This window comes from Sturnira hondurensis, unplaced genomic scaffold (genome assembly GCF_014824575.4).
Source record: "Sturnira hondurensis isolate 20B ecotype Veracruz unplaced genomic scaffold, ASM1482457v3 Scaffold0016184, whole genome shotgun sequence".
Taxonomy (NCBI): domain Eukaryota; kingdom Metazoa; phylum Chordata; class Mammalia; order Chiroptera; family Phyllostomidae; genus Sturnira; species Sturnira hondurensis.
Genome location: NW_028088815.1, coordinates 1,756,447 through 1,777,813, shown reverse-complemented (window position 1 = coordinate 1,777,813; position 21,367 = coordinate 1,756,447). Strand labels below are relative to the sequence as shown.

Below are 21,367 nucleotides of genomic sequence, written 5' to 3'. Positions count from 1 at the left end.
CCTCTCCAACATTTGTTGTTTATTGCTTTGTTTATGATAGCCATTCTCACCGGTGTAAAGTGGTATCTCATTGTAGTTTTAATTTGCATCTCTCTGATAGCTAGTGATATTGAGCATCTTTTCATGTGTCTCTGGATCCTCTGTATGTCCTCCTTGCAGAAGTGTCTGTTCAAGTCCTTTCCCCATTTTTTAATTGGGTTAGTTGTCTTCTTAGAGTGAAGTCGTGTGAGTTCTTTGTATATTTTGGAGATTAAACCTTTGTCTGAGGTATCATTGGCAAATATGTTTTCCCATACAGTTGGTTGTCTTTTTATTTTAATGCTGTTTTCTTTAGCTGCACAGAAGCTTTTTATTTTGATGAGATCCCATTCATTTATTCTTTCCTTTATATTCCTTGCTCTAGGGGACATATCAAGAAAAATGTTGCTGTGTGAAATATCTGAGATTTTCCTGCCTAGGAATGTTCTCCTCTAGGACTTTAATGGTGTCATGGCTTATAGTTCAGTCTTTTGTCCACCTTGAATTTACTTTGGTGTATGATGTAAGTTGGTGCTCGAGTTTCATTTTTTTTTGCATGTAGCTGTCCAGTTTTCCCAACATCATTTGTTGAAGAGGCTATCTTTACTCCATTTTATGTTACTGCCCTCCTTGTCGAATATTAATTGACTGTAGAGAGTTGGATTTATTTCTTGGTTATTTCCTTCCTTGTACTTGCTCTGGGCTGTCTTTGTTGTTGTTCTTCGAGTTCTTGCAGGCGTCCGGTTAGTTTGTGTGAAATGTTTCTATTTTCTTTAGGTAAGCCTGTATTGCTATGAACTTCCCTCTCAGGACTGCCTTCACTGTGTCCCATAGGTTTTGGGTTGTTGTGAGTTCATTTTCATTTGTTTCCAGAAACTTTTTGATTTCTTCCCTAATTTCAATCTTGACTCATTCATTGTTTAATAGCATACTATTCAGGCTCCATGATTTTGGGTGTTTTGGGTTTTTTCTGTGATGTTGGTTTCTAATTTCAGTCCCTTGTGGTCAGAGAAAACGCTTGGTATGATTTCAATTTCCTTTAATTTGTTGAGGCTCTTTTCATGTGGTCTATCTTTGAAAATGTCCAATGTGCATTTGAAAAGAATGTGTATTTAGCTTCGTTGGGATGAAGGGCTCTATATATATCAGTCAAGTCCATTTCATCTAGAGTGTCATTTAATGCTGCAATATCTTTGTTGGTATTTAATTTGGAAGATCTGTCCATTTTTGACAGTGCGGTGTTAAAATCCCCTACTATAATTGTTTTGCTGTCTATATCTTTCTTGAAGTCTTCTAGGATTTTTCTTATATATTTGGGTGCTCCTATGATGGGTGCATATATATTTGTGACGTTAATGTTCTTGGTGGATTCTTCCCTTGACTATTATGAAGTGACCTTCTGGGTCTCTCTTTATGGCTCTTTTTTTGAAGTCTAATTTTTCTGATATTAGAATTGCTACCCCAGCTTTTTTTTTTCTTGACCATTTGTTTGGGAAATTTGTTTCCATCCTTTCACTTTTATTCTGTGATGATCTTTTGTCCTGAGGTGGGTCTCCTGTAGGCAGCATATGTGTGGGTCATGCTTTCTTATCCATTCCTCTACTCTATGTCTTTTGATTGGAGCATTTAATCCATTTACATTTAAGGTTATTATTGATAGGTACTTATTCATTGCCATTTTTGTAACACAGTTCCTCTCTGTCTCTCTCTTTTCCTTCCTTTCCTTAAAGCAGTCCTTTTAGTATTTCTTGTAGAGCTGGTTTGATAGAGGCATATTCTTTTAGACTTCTTTTGTCTTGGAAGCTCTTTATTTGGCCTTCTATCTTGATTGAGAGTCTTGCTGGGTAAAGTAGCCTTGGTTTTAGGCTTCCAGTTCTCATTACTTGAAATATTTCTTGCCATTCTCTTCTTGCTTGGACTGTTTCCATTGAGAAGTCAGTAGCTAACCTTATTGGGGCTCCCTTGTATGTTACTTCCTTTTTCTCCCTTGCTGCCTTTAAGATTCTCTCCTTGTCTTGGAATTTTGCCATTTTAATGATGATGTGTCTTGAAGTGGGCCTCTTTGGGTTCCTCTTGAATGAAGCTCTCTGTGATTCCTGGATTCATGTAACTTTTTCTCTCATCAAATTAGGAAAATTTTCCATCATTGCTCTTTCAAATAGGTTTTCTATCTCTTGTTCTTCTTCTTCTCCTTCTGGTATTCCTATTATTTGGATATTATTACGTTTCATATTATCTTGCCTTTCTCTTAGTCCCTCTTCATTCTTTTTGAGTCTCTTTTCCCTTTCTTGCTCTTTCTGGGTGATTCTTTCTACTGTGTCCTCCAACTCATTGATCCGATCTTCTGCCTCATCGATCCTGCTTTTTTCATTCCTTCTACTGTGTTCTTCAGTTCAGAAATTGTATTCTTCATTTCCTCTTGTCCTTTGCTGATAGTTTCTATTTCCTTTTTCATGTTGATATAGTTTCTGGAGAGCTCATTGTAGCTCCCCTCTAGTTTCTGGTAGTTCCCCTCTAGTTTCTGGTAGCTCATTGTGAGCTCTTTGAATTTCCCGATAACTATTGCTTTGAATTCAGTATCTGATAGCTGTCTTGCCTCTCTTTCATCTGACATTATTTCTGAGACTTCCACCTTTTCTTTCATTTGGACATTGTTTCTTTGTCTTCCCATTGCTTATGAAACTCTTCTTGTTAACTTCAGCTTCTTAAATTGATGTGTTCTGACTCCCTGGGTTTATGGTGTGAACTTCTGTGGTAGAATACCTGTTAAATTCAGTGGTGCAGTTTCCTGCAGGTATCTTGATGTTCTTAGCTTCCACCTCCTCTTTTCTTTGTGTGTGTGTGATCAGCTCATATCCCTGTATCTAGATTTGTTTTCTTCCCATCCATTTTCCACACTGCAGCCAGAGTTTCTTTTTTTCCACTCCCTTCCCTGGGCTCCTCGGGTCTGGAGGTTGAGCGGAGTGTCGCAAAGGAGGGAATGCAATCTTTGCCTTTCCTGCAGTATTCTTTCAAAATACATAAAGAACTCACATATCTCCACTACAGGAAGACAAACCATCCAGTTCTAAAGTGTACAAAGGAGTGGAACAGACACTTCTCCAAGGAGGACATGCAGAGGACTAGAACAGACACTTCGCCCAGAGACATATAAAACAATGCTCTGCATCACTAGCCATCAGAGAGATACAAATTGAAACCATAATGAGATACTACTTCTCATCAGTGAGAATGGCCATCATAAACAAATCAACAAACAACAAGTGTTCCTGAGGCTGTGGAGAAAAGGAAACCCTGGTGCACTCTTGGTGGGAATGAAGACTGGTGCAGCCACCGTGGAAAACATTATGAAATTTCCTCAGAAAACTAAAAATGAAACTACCTTTTGGCCCAGCAATCCCACTGCTGGGATTACACATTAAGAACCCTGAAACACCAGTTCAAAAGAGCTTATGCACCCCAGTGTTCACAGCAGCACAATTTACAATAGCCGACTTCTGGAAGCAACCTAAGTGTCCATCAGTAAACAAGTGGATCAAAAAACTGGTACACTTACACAATGGAATACTGTACAGCAGAAAGAAAGAAGGGATTTCTACCCTTCACGACAGAATGGATGGAACTGGAGAGCATTATGCGAAGTGAAATAAGCTAGGCAGTGAAAGTCAAATATCATGTGTTATCACATATAAGTGGAACCTAATTAACCAAACAAACAAGCAAGCAAAATTTAACCAAAGATGTGGAAATAAAGAACAAACTGACAGTAACCAGAGGGCATAAGAAGAGGGGATAATGGGGGGGAAATGGGGAAGAGTTGTCAAGGAACGTGTATAAAGAACACATAGACAAAGCCAATGGGGGTAGGATCCAGGGTGGGAGGTGGGGATCGGTGGGGTCAGGGGGAGTTGGGGGAAAGTGGAGACAACTGTACTTGAACAACAATAAAATAAAGAAAAAGGAAAAGAAAAACTCATTAATAATCTTAAAAAATTACATTGTGTGCTTAAAAAAACAAAGATATACTTAGTTAAATGGAGATTACACTAGATTAGGATGAACCCTTAATCCAATGACTTTAAAGAAGTCATTTCTCTTCTTTGTCTTTAAAGAAGAGAAAAAGACACAGATATACAAAGAGAAGAAGGTCATGTGAAGACAGAGCAGAGATTGGAGTGATGCATTGATAAACTGGAATTCCAAGGATTGCCAGGAGCCACCAATAGCTGGAAGGACAAGGAAGGGCTTTTTCCTAGAACATTCAGAACAAACAAGGCCTAGTGACACCTTGTTTTGAATTTGTGGACTCTAGAACTGATACATTTCTATTGTTTCAAGCCACCAGGTTTATAGTTATTTGTTACTACAGAACCAGGAAACTGATACAAACTTTCAACCAAGGACTTTGGGCTTGTTTGAATTTATTTATTTAAAGCACACTATGAGAACAAAATCAAAGAAGGAAAGTCGGGCTGTAACAAACCCTTTGAGAACATCACTGGGGTGATTAATAAATGTATCTATAGATGAACTTCTAACCTCACTACTGTCCTTAACCTCTATCAGGTGCATCCAATTGCACAGCGTGAAATACTTCGGAGACAGTGTCATCTAACCCTCTATGAAGGTTAATGTTACAGAAGGAAGAGATATCCCATGAAAGAAATTTCCTTCCTTTTCTTTTTATTTACCTATTTTTTTGTTTCCCATTGGTGGCAATTTCAAGCTACACATTCTTTTCCTTATTGTTTTATAATTTCATTCCATCTCAAGTACTTTCTTTTTACACCTCTATACCTTCAAAACACTTCAGGTTAATGATATTATGGTGAATATTATCAGTCTATAATATTTATAACATAACATTATTCAACATTCTACAAATCAATAGGTGCCTTATCTTGGGCTAGGTCACCCTGTTGATGACCTAGCTTAAGGTCATATAATGCCATCCTATTACGATAGGTGACATTACAGATTCTACTCTACCCTTCACAAAGCTGGTGGCTGGACCACCTAGCTTCTTCCCAGATATTCCAAGGCTTTGTGCCCTACATGATTTATTTCACTTTTTAAATATTAAGCATGATGGGTTTTTAAACCAATTTTTTTAAAAGTAAAACCCTATTTTAAAATACTTTGATGTAGATAAAATAAATAGATGTTTCACTTTACTGAAATTAATATTATACCAATTTAGATTTTCAATTCATTTTGGTTTTTAATTTCAATAACATGCAAAGCCTTACCTTGACAATACCCCGGATGTGCATTTTTGCTATCATCTCTGCTGTGTAGAGAAACATCAGTAATGTATCCAGAGTAAAGGTCACATACTGAAGAGGAGGGTAGTGTTCGAACGTCATGGGTGTGTTCATACAGACAGAAATGACACTGATGATGGCACAGATGCGCAGCAAAGAGTGAACCCACTGCAAACATGGTACAAAGTTATTATTTAACATTGTCAAATGTAATCAATTACAACATTTGGGAAACATAATACTGAGATTAAAATATTTCACCAGTATGTCTGTTTCATGCATATAAAATATTTCATATATTTTACATCATTAATTCTCAAATCAGCCTAATTTTCATGCAAACACACTAATACTCAGAAAATCAAGAATCATTTCTGTGGCCAAACATTAATAAGAGCCAAAGCCAACAGGTGGACCTGCTCAGGCTACGCCAAGTCCTTAGGTACTGTCCACAACATCAGGACTCCATACAGGGAGATTCTGATTCAATTAAACATATGCTAGTAACTTATTCATAGCCTATCCTTATAAATCACAAATGCTTTTTATTTATTTTTTAAAAGATTTTATTTATTTTATTTTTAGGCAGGGGGAAGGGAGAGAGAAAGAGTGAGAGAGAAACATAAATGTGTGGGTGCTTCTCCGGCCCTCTCTACTGGGGACCTGGTCCACAACCCAGGCATGTGTCCTGAGTGAGAATAGAACCAGCAACTCTTTGATTTGCAGGCCAGCACTCAGTCCATTGAGCCACACCAGCCAGGGCCACAAATGTTTTTTAAAATAAATTGATGCATATCACTTCATACATGTAGGGTTTTTCTTCCCATATGCACTTAGATGTAACCTCTTTGTATAAAAATATTTTAAAAAATCTGGTATTATCCTAGATTTTCAAAAGATAATAAATTGACTTTCTTCTTTATTTTGGAGAGTAGGTTTTATTTAAATTTAGCCCAGATAACTTTTCCAAAATTAGAAAAAAATCAAGTTTCTGTATAATTCATTCTAGTGGTCCATGTGCTGTGTGACGATTTTCGTTAACCCCAACATAAAGAAGTAGACAGTAGAAAGATAAACATGTGTATGCATGTGTACACTACATATGTATACATATAGTATGTGCAATTAATCACATATACTATTTTATTCTAAAAATTAATACCTAGAATAAAAAATATTGATTGCATCTTTATGCTAAACCCATACAATTTATCTTACTAGTTAATTTTAGTGCACATTCTTAAATATAATTTAAATATGCTATTTACTGACTGTTTTGGACATATATTCATATACATATGTATATTCATATGAACCCTTTATATTATACTCCCCCTGAAAAAACCTGTTGTGGTTTCATAGTGGACAGTTTCTGCAGCCACACAAGCCTGCACGTACCCAAAGTAAAAAACAGAAAAGACTGTCGGAACTTTGAGGAGACTCAGGAACTTGTAGGCTGCTGAGTGGGTTTTAATATTAATCTGACAGCTATGATATTTGCAATATTCTCCACTAATATCATACCACAAAGTCACTGACAGTTTAAATTTATGTTAGGGTTGATGTACTTTTCATGCGATTTGGAAGTCTTCAGTAAACATCAGTGTGTGAATTTAGCCCAATCCGGACCTCCAACACAAAGGATGTAATAGTATTGTAAATGAATGTGTAAAGAGCTCTAAAAAAAGGGTTCTTTCACAACCAGCATGTTTCAAATTTAAACTATGAATTCTAGTTAAATATTAATTACTTTAGTTAGTGCTTGCGAGGCTACATCTGTAATACCACCTTTGTTAGAAATTGTCAGAAAGCTCTGTATGTAGTGGACACTAAGAAAAATTAGTGAGTGCTTTATTCTCTATTCTGTTCAATTATTTAAACATGAATAGAAGATATACTGTGTGTCAGAATTATGCAGAGGGCACAAAAATGAAAACAGGAGGTTTCTGACTCATCACTACTTTGAAGTATGATATAAATAATATATACATTTTATTTATATACAATATACTCATATATACATATAGAATGAGTAAAAAAGTAAGAGATTTATTTTCTCTGTGATGGAAAGGGGCAAGTGATGAACTTTTCAGAGTTCCTTTACATAAGGAAGTATTGCTTTACACATTCATTTATGTTGAATCAATATAACTAAGTGCAGCAAACCTGTTACTCCCCTGGATGGGGAAGGGGTGGTATAGAAGATGACCTTCATGAATGAGGGGTCTTGAGACATGAGAGTTGCAAGGAAAGGGCTTGTGGGTAAACAATGTGCAATTGCCAGATACACTGCAGGAGCAGGAAGTCACAGATATGGCTCAAGTGGACAGTATAAAGATCTAGGAAAGAGAAGTTGCTGGGCAAGTTAGAATCAGAAGGTAGCCCTAAATACAATACTAAGGCATTTTAACTTGCAATGTGGGTAATAGGAATGTTTCAATGATTATAAAGCTGAAGGGTAATGTGAACAGAAATGAAAACATGGAAAGAAATGTGAATAGGCTGGAGAAGTAGTCTAGAGTGTAGACTAAAGGAAGAAAGATTGGAAAGGTCAGGAAGACCAAGGCAGATGATCTTTATCTTGGTCAAAGGAAAGACAAGCACTGTGAGAGTAACAGTTCACATCCTTACTTCAGCTTCCACTTATACTATTTCATATTTGTATGTAAGTAAAATGTGTATTGTATATAAATAAAATATACATATCAGACTGCAAAGTAGTGATGAGTCATAACCATGTTGTTCCCATTTTTTGTATCCTCTGAGCCAGCATAATTTCTGACACATAGTGAAATTGATTCTATTCTGTCTCATAGAGTTGAGTTTCCAAGACCTATGAATATGCCATTCTGCCTTAGCTCTGGCTGCTACCCTATCTAATATACAATGATACTTGATATATCAGCTCTTCCCCTCAAATGCCCATCAGCTTAGACAGAGAGGTGACAAAATTCTTCAGAGATACTTCCCACTCTCTCATTAACCTTTACTTTTACTTAAAACTTGCAACACAGGAGACCTTTAACTCCAAACATTTAACTTCCTCTTTATAGATTCATGCATGTTGAGAACTACAAGTAAAGAAGGCTTGGTAGAAGAGGTTGCTCATGTAGGACTTTAGTTTTGGATCAGCCTGTGAAGTGGGGTGACTGTGAGGACAGCATGTACAGAAGAGGAGAGGAGAGACCACCTACCTGAGTAACTACCTGAGACCTTCCTATCTGAGTAACTCAGAGCAAAACCTCATTATTTCATCTCAGTTGTTCTTAACTTTCAGACTCCTAGACTTATCTGTATTCTACTGCACTCAAACACACATTTCAAAGCCAAAGGTACATGATTTTTGAATACATGAATTAAACTTCCTTTACATCAGCATGTGCTTCACCATACTTAAAAAAGGAACTTACTGGCTTGTTAATCCAGAGTATGTCAGCATTGTCTGACAGAGATTCATCAGGACCAAAGTCAGTAACTGGCTGGGCCTCCACCCTGGAGCTCTGTTTCCTTTTGAGCATGCTGAAGTTAGCTCTGGTGAGTGAGTACAAAACAGTCTGGGAAAAGAAAGAGAGAGCTGTGTTAGTGACCTACTTCTTTTTACACCCTGATCACAAAACTCTCTCCGCCCCCCCCCACAAAAAAGATGAGTACCCAATGTGTGTCCATTCACATGTTAATTATATATGTGTTCCATTACACTGTATACAATAAACACATGCAAATAGAAGTTTTAAAAGAATGAGGCAAAAACCAATTTTAATAAAAGCCTGAATTTTTTTCTCTCAATGCAATAGATTATCTTGTGTACTTCATAAACAGTTCGCATGCCAGTTTAGACAGTACTGGTCTAGATTAACTGGGGTAAAACAGCTTCACCTCTCAGGGTACCCATATGAGTAAGAAAATTTTGAGGTTTATGCTTATACACCTAGAGCTGTCTCCACATATAGGTGGTCTCGCGGATCACAGCTGACCAATCCAGATGAAATACTCAGATGTTTCCCATGATTTTCCCTCAGGTTAATTTAATGTGACACTCGGAGACATCTGTTTCCAATACAAGTCCCAAATTGATCTCTCAGTTTTGTCCTTGCCATAAATTATGTGGGCCAGAGAGCATGGGGCAGAATCTACTGTAAATGGAGTTTTCTTCTTCTTTTATGAATTAGGTGATTAGATCAGTTCTTCCAGTTACTCTGAACTAAACCCAAATTACATTGACAAGGGAGATGAGAGACCTGCTTGCACTTAAATTTCCACAATTCTGACCACCTACATCTTTCTATATATGTTACCGCCCTTTTCTCACTGCTAATGCCCTCCATGATCCAGCAGCCATTGAAGAAAGGAGACGTACTATATGTCTGACATTCAAGACACAAACAGCAAACAAGTGCAAGAGATGTAAAGGTAGGTGGTGCCTGATAACACTGTGTACCAACAGACACATTCCTCATTTTGATTAACCTTGGATTGAGTCTTAAAGAAAGAAGAGGAGTGAATGGTTTTTGGATGCATACTATGTTTGGGTACTCTTCAATGATATTTTATTTATCCTGTACAACTGGTAGAAGAAAGGAGACATCTTGTCTTTTCAGGAAAGCACTAGAAACTCCAGCCTTGAGATGGCTAATAAATTGACCATGACCACACATGTAAACTTGAAATTTAAAAGAAATTCTGTGTGACTACAAAATCTAAGGTGTCTGTCATTGACCATGCTGGTGTTGAGGACTGATTAGGAGGACTTGTAAAAGCAAGTAATGGAGGGATTGTGTCCTAGAGGCAGTGCATAACCGTGAAGATGCCAAGTCAAGAAAATGCCAATAGTTTTAACACCAGGAAGGTGCGCTGACACTCTTATCTTCTGCTCTTGGAACAAGAGAAGAACCCTAACCAAGGACAATTATGGAGGAGCAGAAGATGGATACAATGTGTTGTATCTATGTGCAATTGCACATACTATAATGTGCAATTTCAATTTACACTGGGAAAGAAAACACAGAAGCTCAGGAAAAATGGGCTTTAAATCTGATTCCCTACGTTTGAGCACCTACCTTTATGTCTCTGTTGTCATTGATGCACTTAGGTAGATACACCTGTGTACCCAGAAGAAACCAAACTGATTTGCTTTAACATGGGCCAGGCTGTCTTGTCCCGAATGTTAGATTTAAACATGGAGTTGCAGTAGGCTGAACTAATTAATTTTATTTTACATAATTGGAGTTAGGGACTCCTGACATTGATATGTAAATGCATGCAAAACACTCAAATTAAGCTTGTTCTCTGATTTAGTGTGGGGGAGAAACATCTGGTGGTCTCAATTTTGGATGCTTCTTGAATGACAGTCTCTCATGTACTCAAAACAGAATATGGACTCTTTCAGAAATCCTATAAGATTACACACAAAAGGGAGGAAATAAAGACTGGCTTGAGCCCTGGCTGGTATGGCTCACTTTGTTGAGCATCATCCTGTAGACTGGAAAGTCACAGGTTCAATTCTGGGTCAGGGCGCATGCCTGGGTTGCAGGTTCAGTCCCCAGCTGGGGCATGCACAAAAGGCAACCAAACAATGTTTCTCCCTCACATTGAGTTACTATACCTGTCTTTCTCTCCCCCCCCCATTACCAATAATCATGCCCTTGGGTGAGAAGAAACAAAGAAAAACAGTGACATCACAATGTTGTTCAAAAGTGATACAAGAAAATTTATTAAGCCACTAGTCTTAACACCTTTTTCACTAGGTCAGTGGAGACTTATGAATGGCCATTTATGGTTCTTATGCCTTGGCCCTAAGTTATGATCTGAAAAATATTTGATGCATAAATGTGACACCTTCACATATGAATGTTATGCACCTTTTATTTTAAATATCCCACCTGAAGCAAAACCAATGATTACAGGGGGGGCAGGGCTGGGAATATAAGAAAGAAAACTGTACTTGAACAAAAGTTAAATTAAAAAAAAACAATGATTATGGACATGTTTTTCTAGAAGTAGACATTCAGAATTTATTTTTAAAAAATCTCCATGTTGTTTATTATTTGGCCAACCAAAATAGTGCAACTATAATAAGTGACATTAGTTGTCATCCACTCTCACCCTGATTTTATCCACTGCAAAAGCACCATGAAATCAAAGTGCCCAAGAAAATTATCTCTCCAAACTCTCCAAATTAAACATATTATATATGTTTAATTCCACAAATACACAAAAACTCAAAAACCATCACCTGAATCACTAAAATTTTGACTAATTTAATATCAAATATTATGTAAAGCATGCAAGTAGCAAAATAAGTTCAGGTTACAAACATATAAAACATAAGAGGCAAACACAAGTCCCGCAAGCCAAATCCAGCTCTCCACCTTGTTTTACGTGCCCAGCACCTTGTTTCTACCCAGCAGCAGCACGGAGCTCCTTGCCCCTAGTTAAGGAGTAGTTACATTTACACAGTCCTAAAATTACATTTGGCCCTTTGAAGGCAACCGCAAGGCTGATGTGGCCCCCAGTGAAAATGAGTTTGACACCCCTGATAAAGAGTACAAAATTCATTTGAGGCAATCGATTGTAATAATTTTCCTTTACACAAAGAAGTATTGTTTTACACATTCATTTATGTTGAATCAATATAACTAAGTGCAGCAAACCTGTTACTCCCCTGATAAAAAGCAGCGGGGATATTTAAGTATCCTAGGTAAGCTTATTATTTGATAGGAAATTGCTTCTGTGTATCTTGGCCTTATCACCAATATGTATTTATAACCCAATATTTTTTCTACTTACAGAAGTGTGCTTTATGAAGCACTGTACTAAATTAAAAAAGCATGGCTTCCGGTAGCTTTTTCACACTCATTAGAAGTAGTTGGTATTTAAATAGTTCAATAGTGTGAGGAGAATGCACAGTTACAATAGGTCTACTGATAAATCTTGAGTTACTCAGAAACAACTAATGGCAACTCATGCAGAGAAAGTACTTTGGGTCATTTTCTCTCTTTTAAATGGTTAATATCCAGTATTATATTCTTTGATAGCTATATTTCACTTCTGTTGCTATATAATTTCCTTAGGTCATTCCCACTGTCTTGGCCAAATTAAAGTTAATAAACTCAGTTTTCTTTAACAGTAAAGTGTTGCAACACTATAGGTCCTTTCTTCTCCTTGTAGCCCCATTGGGTGGGCATTAAACTGTTTTGAATCTGTTTTCTAAATTATGTATTCCAGAATGTCTCTTACTTGCTGTCCCATATGTTTGTTCTCTATATTCACCTTCCTAAATGGGCATCTGTTCCTACAGTTTCCATCACCATTTATTGGTATTCAGCTACTATAACTATATCATGTCTTTATGCTGCTTCTCCCTTAGAGATAGGCCATACGAACACCATTATTACATAAAAATCAAGACAACTTGTCATCAGTCTTAATTCCCAGATTTTTCTGCCCTGAGCTTTTCAGGACCTATATGCAGATCTTCACATGTGCAGAAGGACTGCCCAGGTTTTCTTTTCACAAATTCTCACTGGTGATTTCTTTTGTCATTTCTCATTCTTTTGATGTACAAGGCTCTTTTCACTTTCATCCCCATTGCTAGAGCCCTTTGTAAACCATGGAGCCTCAGATCTTGACTGTCACAAATATCAATCTTTTAAAAGATTTTGGGAATAAAAGTGTAAACAAGAGAAACATACACTCTAGTACATTCATAGTATTTATTTAATTTTATAAGCCCCCGAAGAAAACATAAGTCACTGATTTATTTTTAATTGTTAAGTGTCACTACAGTTGGCAGCACATCAATCAACAACTCTTCTGGTCATTTAGGTTCACAAATTCTGGGGCTTTTTCCAGTAAAACGGTACAGCCACTGTGGAAAACAGTATTGGGACTCCTCAAAAAAAATAAAAATTGAACTATCATACTACCCTGCAACTCTACTTCCAGGATTTTATCTGAAGAAAATAAAAACTCTCACTCCATCTTGAATGGCTGAAACTCCCTTCAAGCCCAGATTATCATCTCGTTCCTCTGCTAAGGGCATGGAGCACCATGTCCCATGCTCTCTCAGCATTCTGGAGAACTCTTTCCATGAGCTCACCTCTTGCAGCCTCTACAGCCCACTCTGGACTCTAGCAACCCTAGTGTCTTCTGTTTAATGATGCTCCATAATTACCTTTGATCTTAATAAACAAAACCGTTTAAGGGAAAGTGTTAAAGATAGAAATTGATGTAAAACTGAGTGTATATTTACTTATCTGACTACATTATAAAAAGGAAACACACTAAGAGACAGAGATCTACCAAAAATCCCACAAAAATGTGACAAAATGCTTTGTAAGATAGAGAAGTTTTCATAGTAAAATAGCGAGCTCATCAGTTAATATCCTCCCAAATTCTGTTGATTGCCATGTAAAAATAGATTCATCCAACAAAAAATGTTTCCTGGGAGCATGTCATGTGCCAGGCTTGTTCTAAGCATGTCATGCATCATGTCATTTAATTCTTATTAGAACCATTTCACAGATGAGGAAACATAGACATAGAGAAAGAATGTAAAGCAAGATAAGTGGTTTATAGAATTATTAAGTTAAAATTTCATTTTATTACATAAGAGATAATGAAAACTACTTTGTCACTGTATTCTTTATTCAACCTGATGATTATAAATTCTCTCAGCATCCATTATTGTTTGTGAAAACAGTACAGACATTTCTTATCTTTTAAAATTGAATTTCTACTATATGATTAATTCTGTAATTCTTCCAGCCACACATTGATAAAAATGTGTCTATTTTTTTGAAAGAGGGAGCAAGAAATTATTAAACTTTCTTATCAAATCTATTTAAATGGCACTTCCAGGTTTTTGAAGTCATTTATTCATTCACCCATCCTGTTTCCTTGAGGGTGAATTCAAAAAATATTCTACTATATGCCTTTATTATTTTTTCTATGAATTTTGAAAAAATTGAAAAAAGTATTTAACTCCAATATGATAATCTTACATCAACAAATTCAGAGTCTCTGGCAAACTTGACCCAGATCCACAAGCTGGGAATAAGTTTAGAGCTCAGGAAGTCTGTTTTCTTGGGAGAACAGAGGTAGGGGAGAAAGGGAGAGAATGGGCAGGGAATTTTCTTCTTACTTTTGAACCTCAAGAACTTTTGTACAATTAAAATGTTCTGCAATAATATTTAATTTCATTTTTATGTCTTTAAAACAAGTAAAATGTGACAATAATTATTTTAAGCTTAAACAAATCATATCTAACAATTGCTGAGAGTTTATGATGCATGAGACTAAAAACTTTGAGTGGATTATCTCATTTATTATTTTGCCATGTCCTGGCGAGACTGTTGTTCTATTATTCCTATTTCACAGATAAAACTGAAGTTGAGAGAAGGTAGGTACCCGGCCTGAACTCACTTTCTGACCTTCACTCCAGTGGTATTGATCTGTCTACATATTTCAGTATTGAAATATGACGTTCCCACAGCTTTGTGAATAGAACCTTCTTTCCCAGAGATTAGGCACAGGGGGTTTCCAATTCTTGTCTTTCCCAAGTGTAAAGAGCGAAGTTAAATTAGTACATGACTGTCCCTAGAAATATAATGTCAGTCCTTTCAAACCATTCTCAAGCAAGCCTCTGTCATCAGTCCCCTTTGCTCATGAACTTTCATGAGTTAGATGTGTTTTTCCTTCTAATCAGGCTTCTTCTCAGAAGAAAGGCAGGCAGCTGAGTTCTTATCTCTCTTAAATCAGCCCAAGTTCCATATCTGCCCCAAGGACACAGCAGACCTGATCACTTTAGCCAGAAACTAAGACATCACTGAAATTTTGACTACTGGGTTCATAGCAACCATCTCTCTGACCTCTCTCCACCTCTCTCTCCAAATGCACTTTTCATCTAGGTGTTTTATTTATGTCTTGGACCTTACAAACCAGAATGTACCCCTGCAAAAACAGAGTGTTACATGCACGGTCCAGTCTCAGCTGGTTTTCAAGGGCCACTCAAGAGGAGCTACTAAACAAAGGTTGCCAAACCTTTCAAAATATCATCTCCCAACATAGGCTCTTCTTTCCCCTTTCCCTTTTGTCAACACACTGATTGAAAAAAAAGTAGTTCTGTTTTCTACTTTTTATATTGAGTCTACTTACTAAATCCCCAAAGAGCAACATATTATATTTTTCCAGCTCTTTCTACACATACCTCAAAACAGTGTCATTACTTCACCAAGGATTTTTTTCTGTTTTGTTTTCTTAATATGAAAATAGAATTCTCTTTGACTTTTAAAAATTATGGGATTTGGCAAAGGAATTCAGGAAAGACTACAACCCAAATGGCCCAATATCCACTTGTTTTTGCACCCTGCATGCCAAACTAGCAGATCAGAAGTACAAGAGGGAATAAAGTTGCTTTGTGTCACCTAAGTCACTGTACTATTGATCACAAATTAAGGTGATCAGCTGGCACATGTAGGCTGAGACACATGTCCTCTCCAGAGCCTTCACTCAGGCCCTCTCCAGAGCCTTCACTCAAAAAATTCAGTCAATCCCTTTAACAAGCTCTTGCCTTTCACTGCATGTTTGAAAAGGATTTCATGTGTTTGGGATTTTGTGAGTTATTCTGGAAACAGTGTAGGTATAAGAAAACTTTAAGAGAAGCATGTCAGAGTTAAAAATTATCACAGGTTGATCATGGGATTTTAATGAACGTCAAGTTTCCTAATCTCAAAGTAGTCCCTTACAGATTCTCCCAGTCTCCAAGTAGTAGCAGAGCCTTCAATGATTTTCATCATCTGATAGTTCAGTGAAAGACATTTTATTTTGATTAATGGCCACAATTTAAAGATTATGAAAAATCAAAAAAAGGAGATCATCTATTTTTATTGTGGCTGTTTAACCTTACAATATCTACAAAGGTTGGATGGAGAAGGTGGATGTTATAAAAAAGTGGTTTTCAAAACTTTTCCAAACTGTACTTAAATTGTATGGAAAATTGAAAGAAGTTACCTAGTTTTGTGTGTGTGTGTGTGTGTGTGTGTGTGGTTGTTTAACTGTGTAATATTAATCCACAAATTGGACAAAAGAAAATGGTTTAAAATAGTAGTTTCCATGGACCTACATGGTATTATGCTAAGTGAAAGAAAAATACAGTATAATTTCACTTATATGTAGAATCTAAAAACAAAATAAATAAACAAACAAAATAGAAACAGATTCAGATACAGAGAACAAACATGATTGCTAGGTAGGTTGGGGGCTGAGTGAACAAGGTGAAGGGATTAAAAAGTACAAATTGGCAATTGCAAAACAGTCAGAGGGATGAAAAGTACAACATAGGGAATACAGTCAGTAATATTGTAATAATTTTAATTGGTGCCAGGTGGGTACTAGAATTATTAGGGGGATCACTTCATAAGTCATATAAATGTCTAACCACTGTATTATACACCTGAAACTAATATAATACTGAGTATCAACTATAACTGAAAAATTTTTTAAATGTGTAGAACAGACTTTATAATATATTAGTTTCCAAAGACTGCTTAACATTTGAATCATCCAAAGTTTTTCAAACATTCTCAGCCCCAGTCATCCTTCACCTCAGACATACTAAATCAGAACCTCCAGGGTGGAGTATGAGAAATGGTATTTTTAAAAAAACATTCACCAGGTGACTCTTTTTTAATGCGTGTGACATCTTATTCATAGGATATACTAGTGGTGGTGAAATTTCTGGGTCAAGAGTGATACACAGGCTGAAAATTTTGATATTCAGGCTAGAGTTTCTTAACTGCACTTGAGGGGCAAGCTTTGGGAGATCTATAGATTCATTGAAATTGCACATACCATTTGCAGTGCATGAGCACATGTACATTTTCTAGAATTTTAGGTTCTCACAATGTCTCTTGTACTAAAATCTGCCTGAGGGTAGGGGATGCATGTCTCTTATACTGAATCCTCAACATCTTGTCTATAAACATAGAGCTTTGCCATACTGAGTGTTTTAAAGAAACTTTTTAATTAGACAGGTCAACATACACAAGATCTTTCCACACCTGTCTCATTTTTGTAAGGTCTTAACATTTCTGCTTTTGCTAAATGTCCTTGTCATCCCCATCCCCTCCAACTAGGCTACACTCTGAAATAGGAATGTGAAAAAAGAGAGACCAACACATTTCAAGCTCAGAATGGAAAGAACAGAGTGTCTGCTGGGGAGGAGGCAAAGGACTATGCTGACACTTGAGGACAGTTGTGGAGGCTGGTCTGAGGTTGTTGGGTTAGCATCAGGAGATACCGTTTACCCATGATCTCCAGAAGTGTACACATGAAAATTACAATGTATGTATGACAATTACATGAATGGCAGTTACATATATGTGTTTGAATCTTTCAAACTGGTTGTCAAGTTGGAATAACCGATGACATCAGAGGCTTCTAAACTTCCTGACTGGAAGGCTCACACTCCATGGTGCTTGGAAGTGGAGGTGGACAATAGCCTTTTCTAGAGCTTTCATCCATCCTAGCTTCATCTGCATTTGGAGAGAGATAATAATCAGTGTTTGTCCAGAATTCAGGAGGAAATTTTAAAAAGATAAGAGTCTATGTTTCCTGAAAGAAAAGTGTTTGGGAGATTCATGGCCAGTTGTGAGCCAAGTTTCCAACCTGAGAACCTGAGTCCCTGGTCTAGCTCCTGAGGGTACACCTTGGAGGTGAGAGTATTTGAAGTCAACCCAGGACCACCAGGTGAAGAATGTGAGTCAAAAGGGATTTCAGAGGGGTGAGCATTAAGCAGAAAGAAGGACCTAAGTAGGGTGTGTTTAAAAGAAAAGAACAGATTCAGAAAGCCAGGGGTTGGAGATTACAGAGCTGAGGACAAGAATATTCTCATGAAAAGAAAGCCTGGGAAGCAAGAAAAGAAGCTTAGCAAATAAAATCTAAGAAGGGAAGGGAGAAAACAGTGGAGCATTCCTTTTTTCCTCTTGAAGGCCAGTAGTCTATAAGACTGGAGAGAATAGAGGGGTTTGTTTTAGGGGGATAAGTGGGGTGGGTGAGGGGTGGGGTTTAGGTGACCAGTAGGTGGATTCTAAAAGCAAAAGGTTTATTTTCTACCAGGTTTCTATACTCAGCCCTCAGCATAGATTCCTGATGCCTCCCTCAGTCCCAGTCCAATGGCCATAAGAAGAAGAGGGATTGGTCAACAGAGAAGAATTTAAAGGAGGAGACTTCCCCTCAGGCTAAGGACATCTGGGTGGTGGACACACTGTTTTTACTTAAGATGAAGCTCAAGAGGAAGTATGTGTCGACAGTGCTACCTGAACACCATGAGTCCTTTCCCAGGCTGCCGGGTAAGAAAAGACCCTGGTTAGCACTTCCAATACCATTTTTAAAGAAAAGACTTCCAGTAAGTATTTTTTACCAATAAGAAAGAATTTCCTGCTAGTTGGTGCACTTTCTATCCTAGAAGGACTCTGTATTGATCATTAATCAGAGACACTGAGATGTGATAGTGGATTAGACTAGATTTGAAATAAGTCTCTACTTGAGCTCAGAAAGCTTGGATTCAACTACACCCTCTGAGGCATCTTGGCACTGGTTTTTTGGATCTAAAAAAAACCCCTCAGAGATCTATTTACACACAGTATATTCTATTTTCAACTTTTTCTCAGAGGACTACAGAATTTTCTAATACTAATTGTATGGAATATACTTCATATATAAGAATAGGGGAGTAAGAAGCAAGATGGCAGAGGAGTGAATGGAAGCCACATTAACCTCCTCCCAGAACCATCTGAATTTACAAGTAAATTGTGGAGAAATCACACAGAACAAACAACTGAACAATAGTGAGCAAGAAGCATTATAACATCAGACAGACAGAAGAATCAGCTTCAGCACACCCTGACTGGTAAGGGATATGGTGGAGACTTCAGAAGGCTGGCCAGGTACCCACAGGCCACAGTACCACCAGGATAATTAAGTGGCCAGTTAGATCACCCTGAGAACAATGGGGTCTAAACCCTAAGTTGGGATCCCCAGCCTAGAACACCAGAGCTCCCAAAAGTACACAGATAACAACCGGTGGAGAAAAGTGGCAGGGTTATTCTCCTCCAGAGATGGAGGGCTGGAGATACAAAGAGTTGTTTAAAGGGCCAATGCACAAATTGTTGTAGTCAGTTACAACAATTGTAACTTCAGTTGTAGTCACTTACCCACAGCTCCAGGAAAGGCAAGGTCAGAGTGGGCTGGAGACTCCTGAGGAAAAACTGGGGACAGAAGCTTTGGGGATAAAGCATAGAGAGTAGTTTCTGGGCTCCTGGTGCTGAGTAATCCTCCAGAGGGCAGCAGCAGAAGGCAGAGGGGAAATATTAGTCATGCGCCCAGGAGAGATTCTGCCCCAGCTCTGTGGTGCTTAATCCTGACTGAGTGCAGAGTGACTAGATTAATAACTTAAGGAGACAGCCACAAACAGTAGATCTCTGGAAAAGGGGGACCAGAGTGGACTAGAAGTGCTTGGAGAAAGACTGGGGACAGAGGCTTTAGGGAGAGAATTGAGAGTGCAGCCACTGGTATCCCTGTGCTGAGTCATCACCACTAAGACAGTAGCCATGCTGCTCAGGCAACCACTCCAATCTGAGGGGCAGCAGCTTGAGGGAAAACAACAGCCCCAACACCAGAAGGAATTCTGCCTCACCCTATGGAGCTTAAGCCTCACTGCTGAGTGCAGAGTGACTAGATTAACAACTGAAGGAAACAGCCACAGACAGTAAAACCCTGGCAACCTCCAAGCAGGCTGCCTAAGGTAAGACAGGGTTAAAATCTCACAACGCCAGAAGCAGATTCAGAAAGGCAAAACAGTGGTACATATTAGAGGCTACCTAGCTGAAGTCCATGGTGGTCTTCTCCATGATTAGTGATATTTTCTATCCTGTATAGCTTTCTAACATTCATTTCTTGTCCAGAAAGTTTATGCATATTAAGTCACTAGAATACTATTATAGTTTATTTCTCTCCTTTCTTACAACAGTCTTAATCTCTTTACAACCTTATCAATGCTGGTTCATTTGCTACTGATAGTGTGATTGTAGGAGAAGATATTTTTGCTGATGTGGGTTTCTTCCCTGGCCTTTGTGCTTCTCTTCTGGAAGTACCAGCACAACAGCATACAAGATGTGGTGGGCAGAGTGCCCTTCAGTTAACCACCTGGAGGGAAAGACCCACCAAAGAATGACTCAACATCAATCAAAACACAATTACATCCAGAAAGCCAACATAAATGGCAAAAGTGACATCCCAAAGCATCAAGTTCAAGGGATCAAGGAGACCGCACCACTAAATCTCAAAGGTCTACCACAATAGAATTTCACACCACAAACTCAGCAAGTCAAAACAGATCAATTTAAGAAGCAGAGGCAAACAAGAGTCTCACAAACAATGGGAAGACAAAGAAACAACCCTCAATGAAATTCCTCCTTAGGAATCCTCAGAAAGAATGATAAATGAAATAGAGGCAGATCAACCATCAAATACTGAGTTCAACACAATGGTTATAAGGAAGCTCAATGAGCTCACTGAGAATTACCAGAAACTACAGGGAAACTACAAAGAACTTACTGCAAACTATATAAACATGAAAAAGGACATAGAAAATATTGACAAGAGCCAAGAGAAAATGAAAAATACAATTTCTGAATTGAAGAACACAGTAGAACAAATCAAAAGCTGGTAGATGTGGCAGGGGATCAAATCACCAAGGTAGAGGACAAGGTAGTAAAAAAAAAAACTCCCAGAAAGAGCAACAAAAGGAAAAAGACTCAAAAACAATGAAGAGGTGTTAAGGGAACTACAAGACACCATGAAACATGATAATATCCATATATTAGGAATACCAGAAGGACAAGAAGAGGAACAAGGGATAGAAAACCTGTCTGAAAAAGTAACACAGATAACTTCACTAATTAGATGAGAGAAAAAGTCACACAAATCTAGGAAACACAAAGGGTACCAATTAAGAGAAACCCACAGAGGTTAATTCCAAGACACATTATAATTAAAATGGCAAAATTCTAAGATAAGGGAGAATT

The 21,367-nt window shown here is 37.7% G+C and overlaps 1 protein-coding gene across 2 annotated transcripts in view; it reads right to left on the bottom strand.

The window, feature by feature from the left end:
* Positions 1 to 21,367, bottom strand: part of NALCN (sodium leak channel, non-selective) — a 424,006-nt gene that overhangs the window by 387,759 nt on the left and 14,880 nt on the right. For both annotated transcript variants that reach the window (XM_037065791.1, XM_037065792.1), the window contains exons 2-3: positions 8,693 to 8,836; positions 5,268 to 5,450 (exon numbers count right to left, since the gene is read on the bottom strand). In XM_037065791.1, the coding sequence (XP_036921686.1) occupies positions 5,268 to 5,450; positions 8,693 to 8,800 (291 nt within the window). In that variant the 5' untranslated portion in view covers positions 8,801 to 8,836. The remainder of the gene's footprint in view (positions 1 to 5,267; positions 5,451 to 8,692; positions 8,837 to 21,367) is intronic.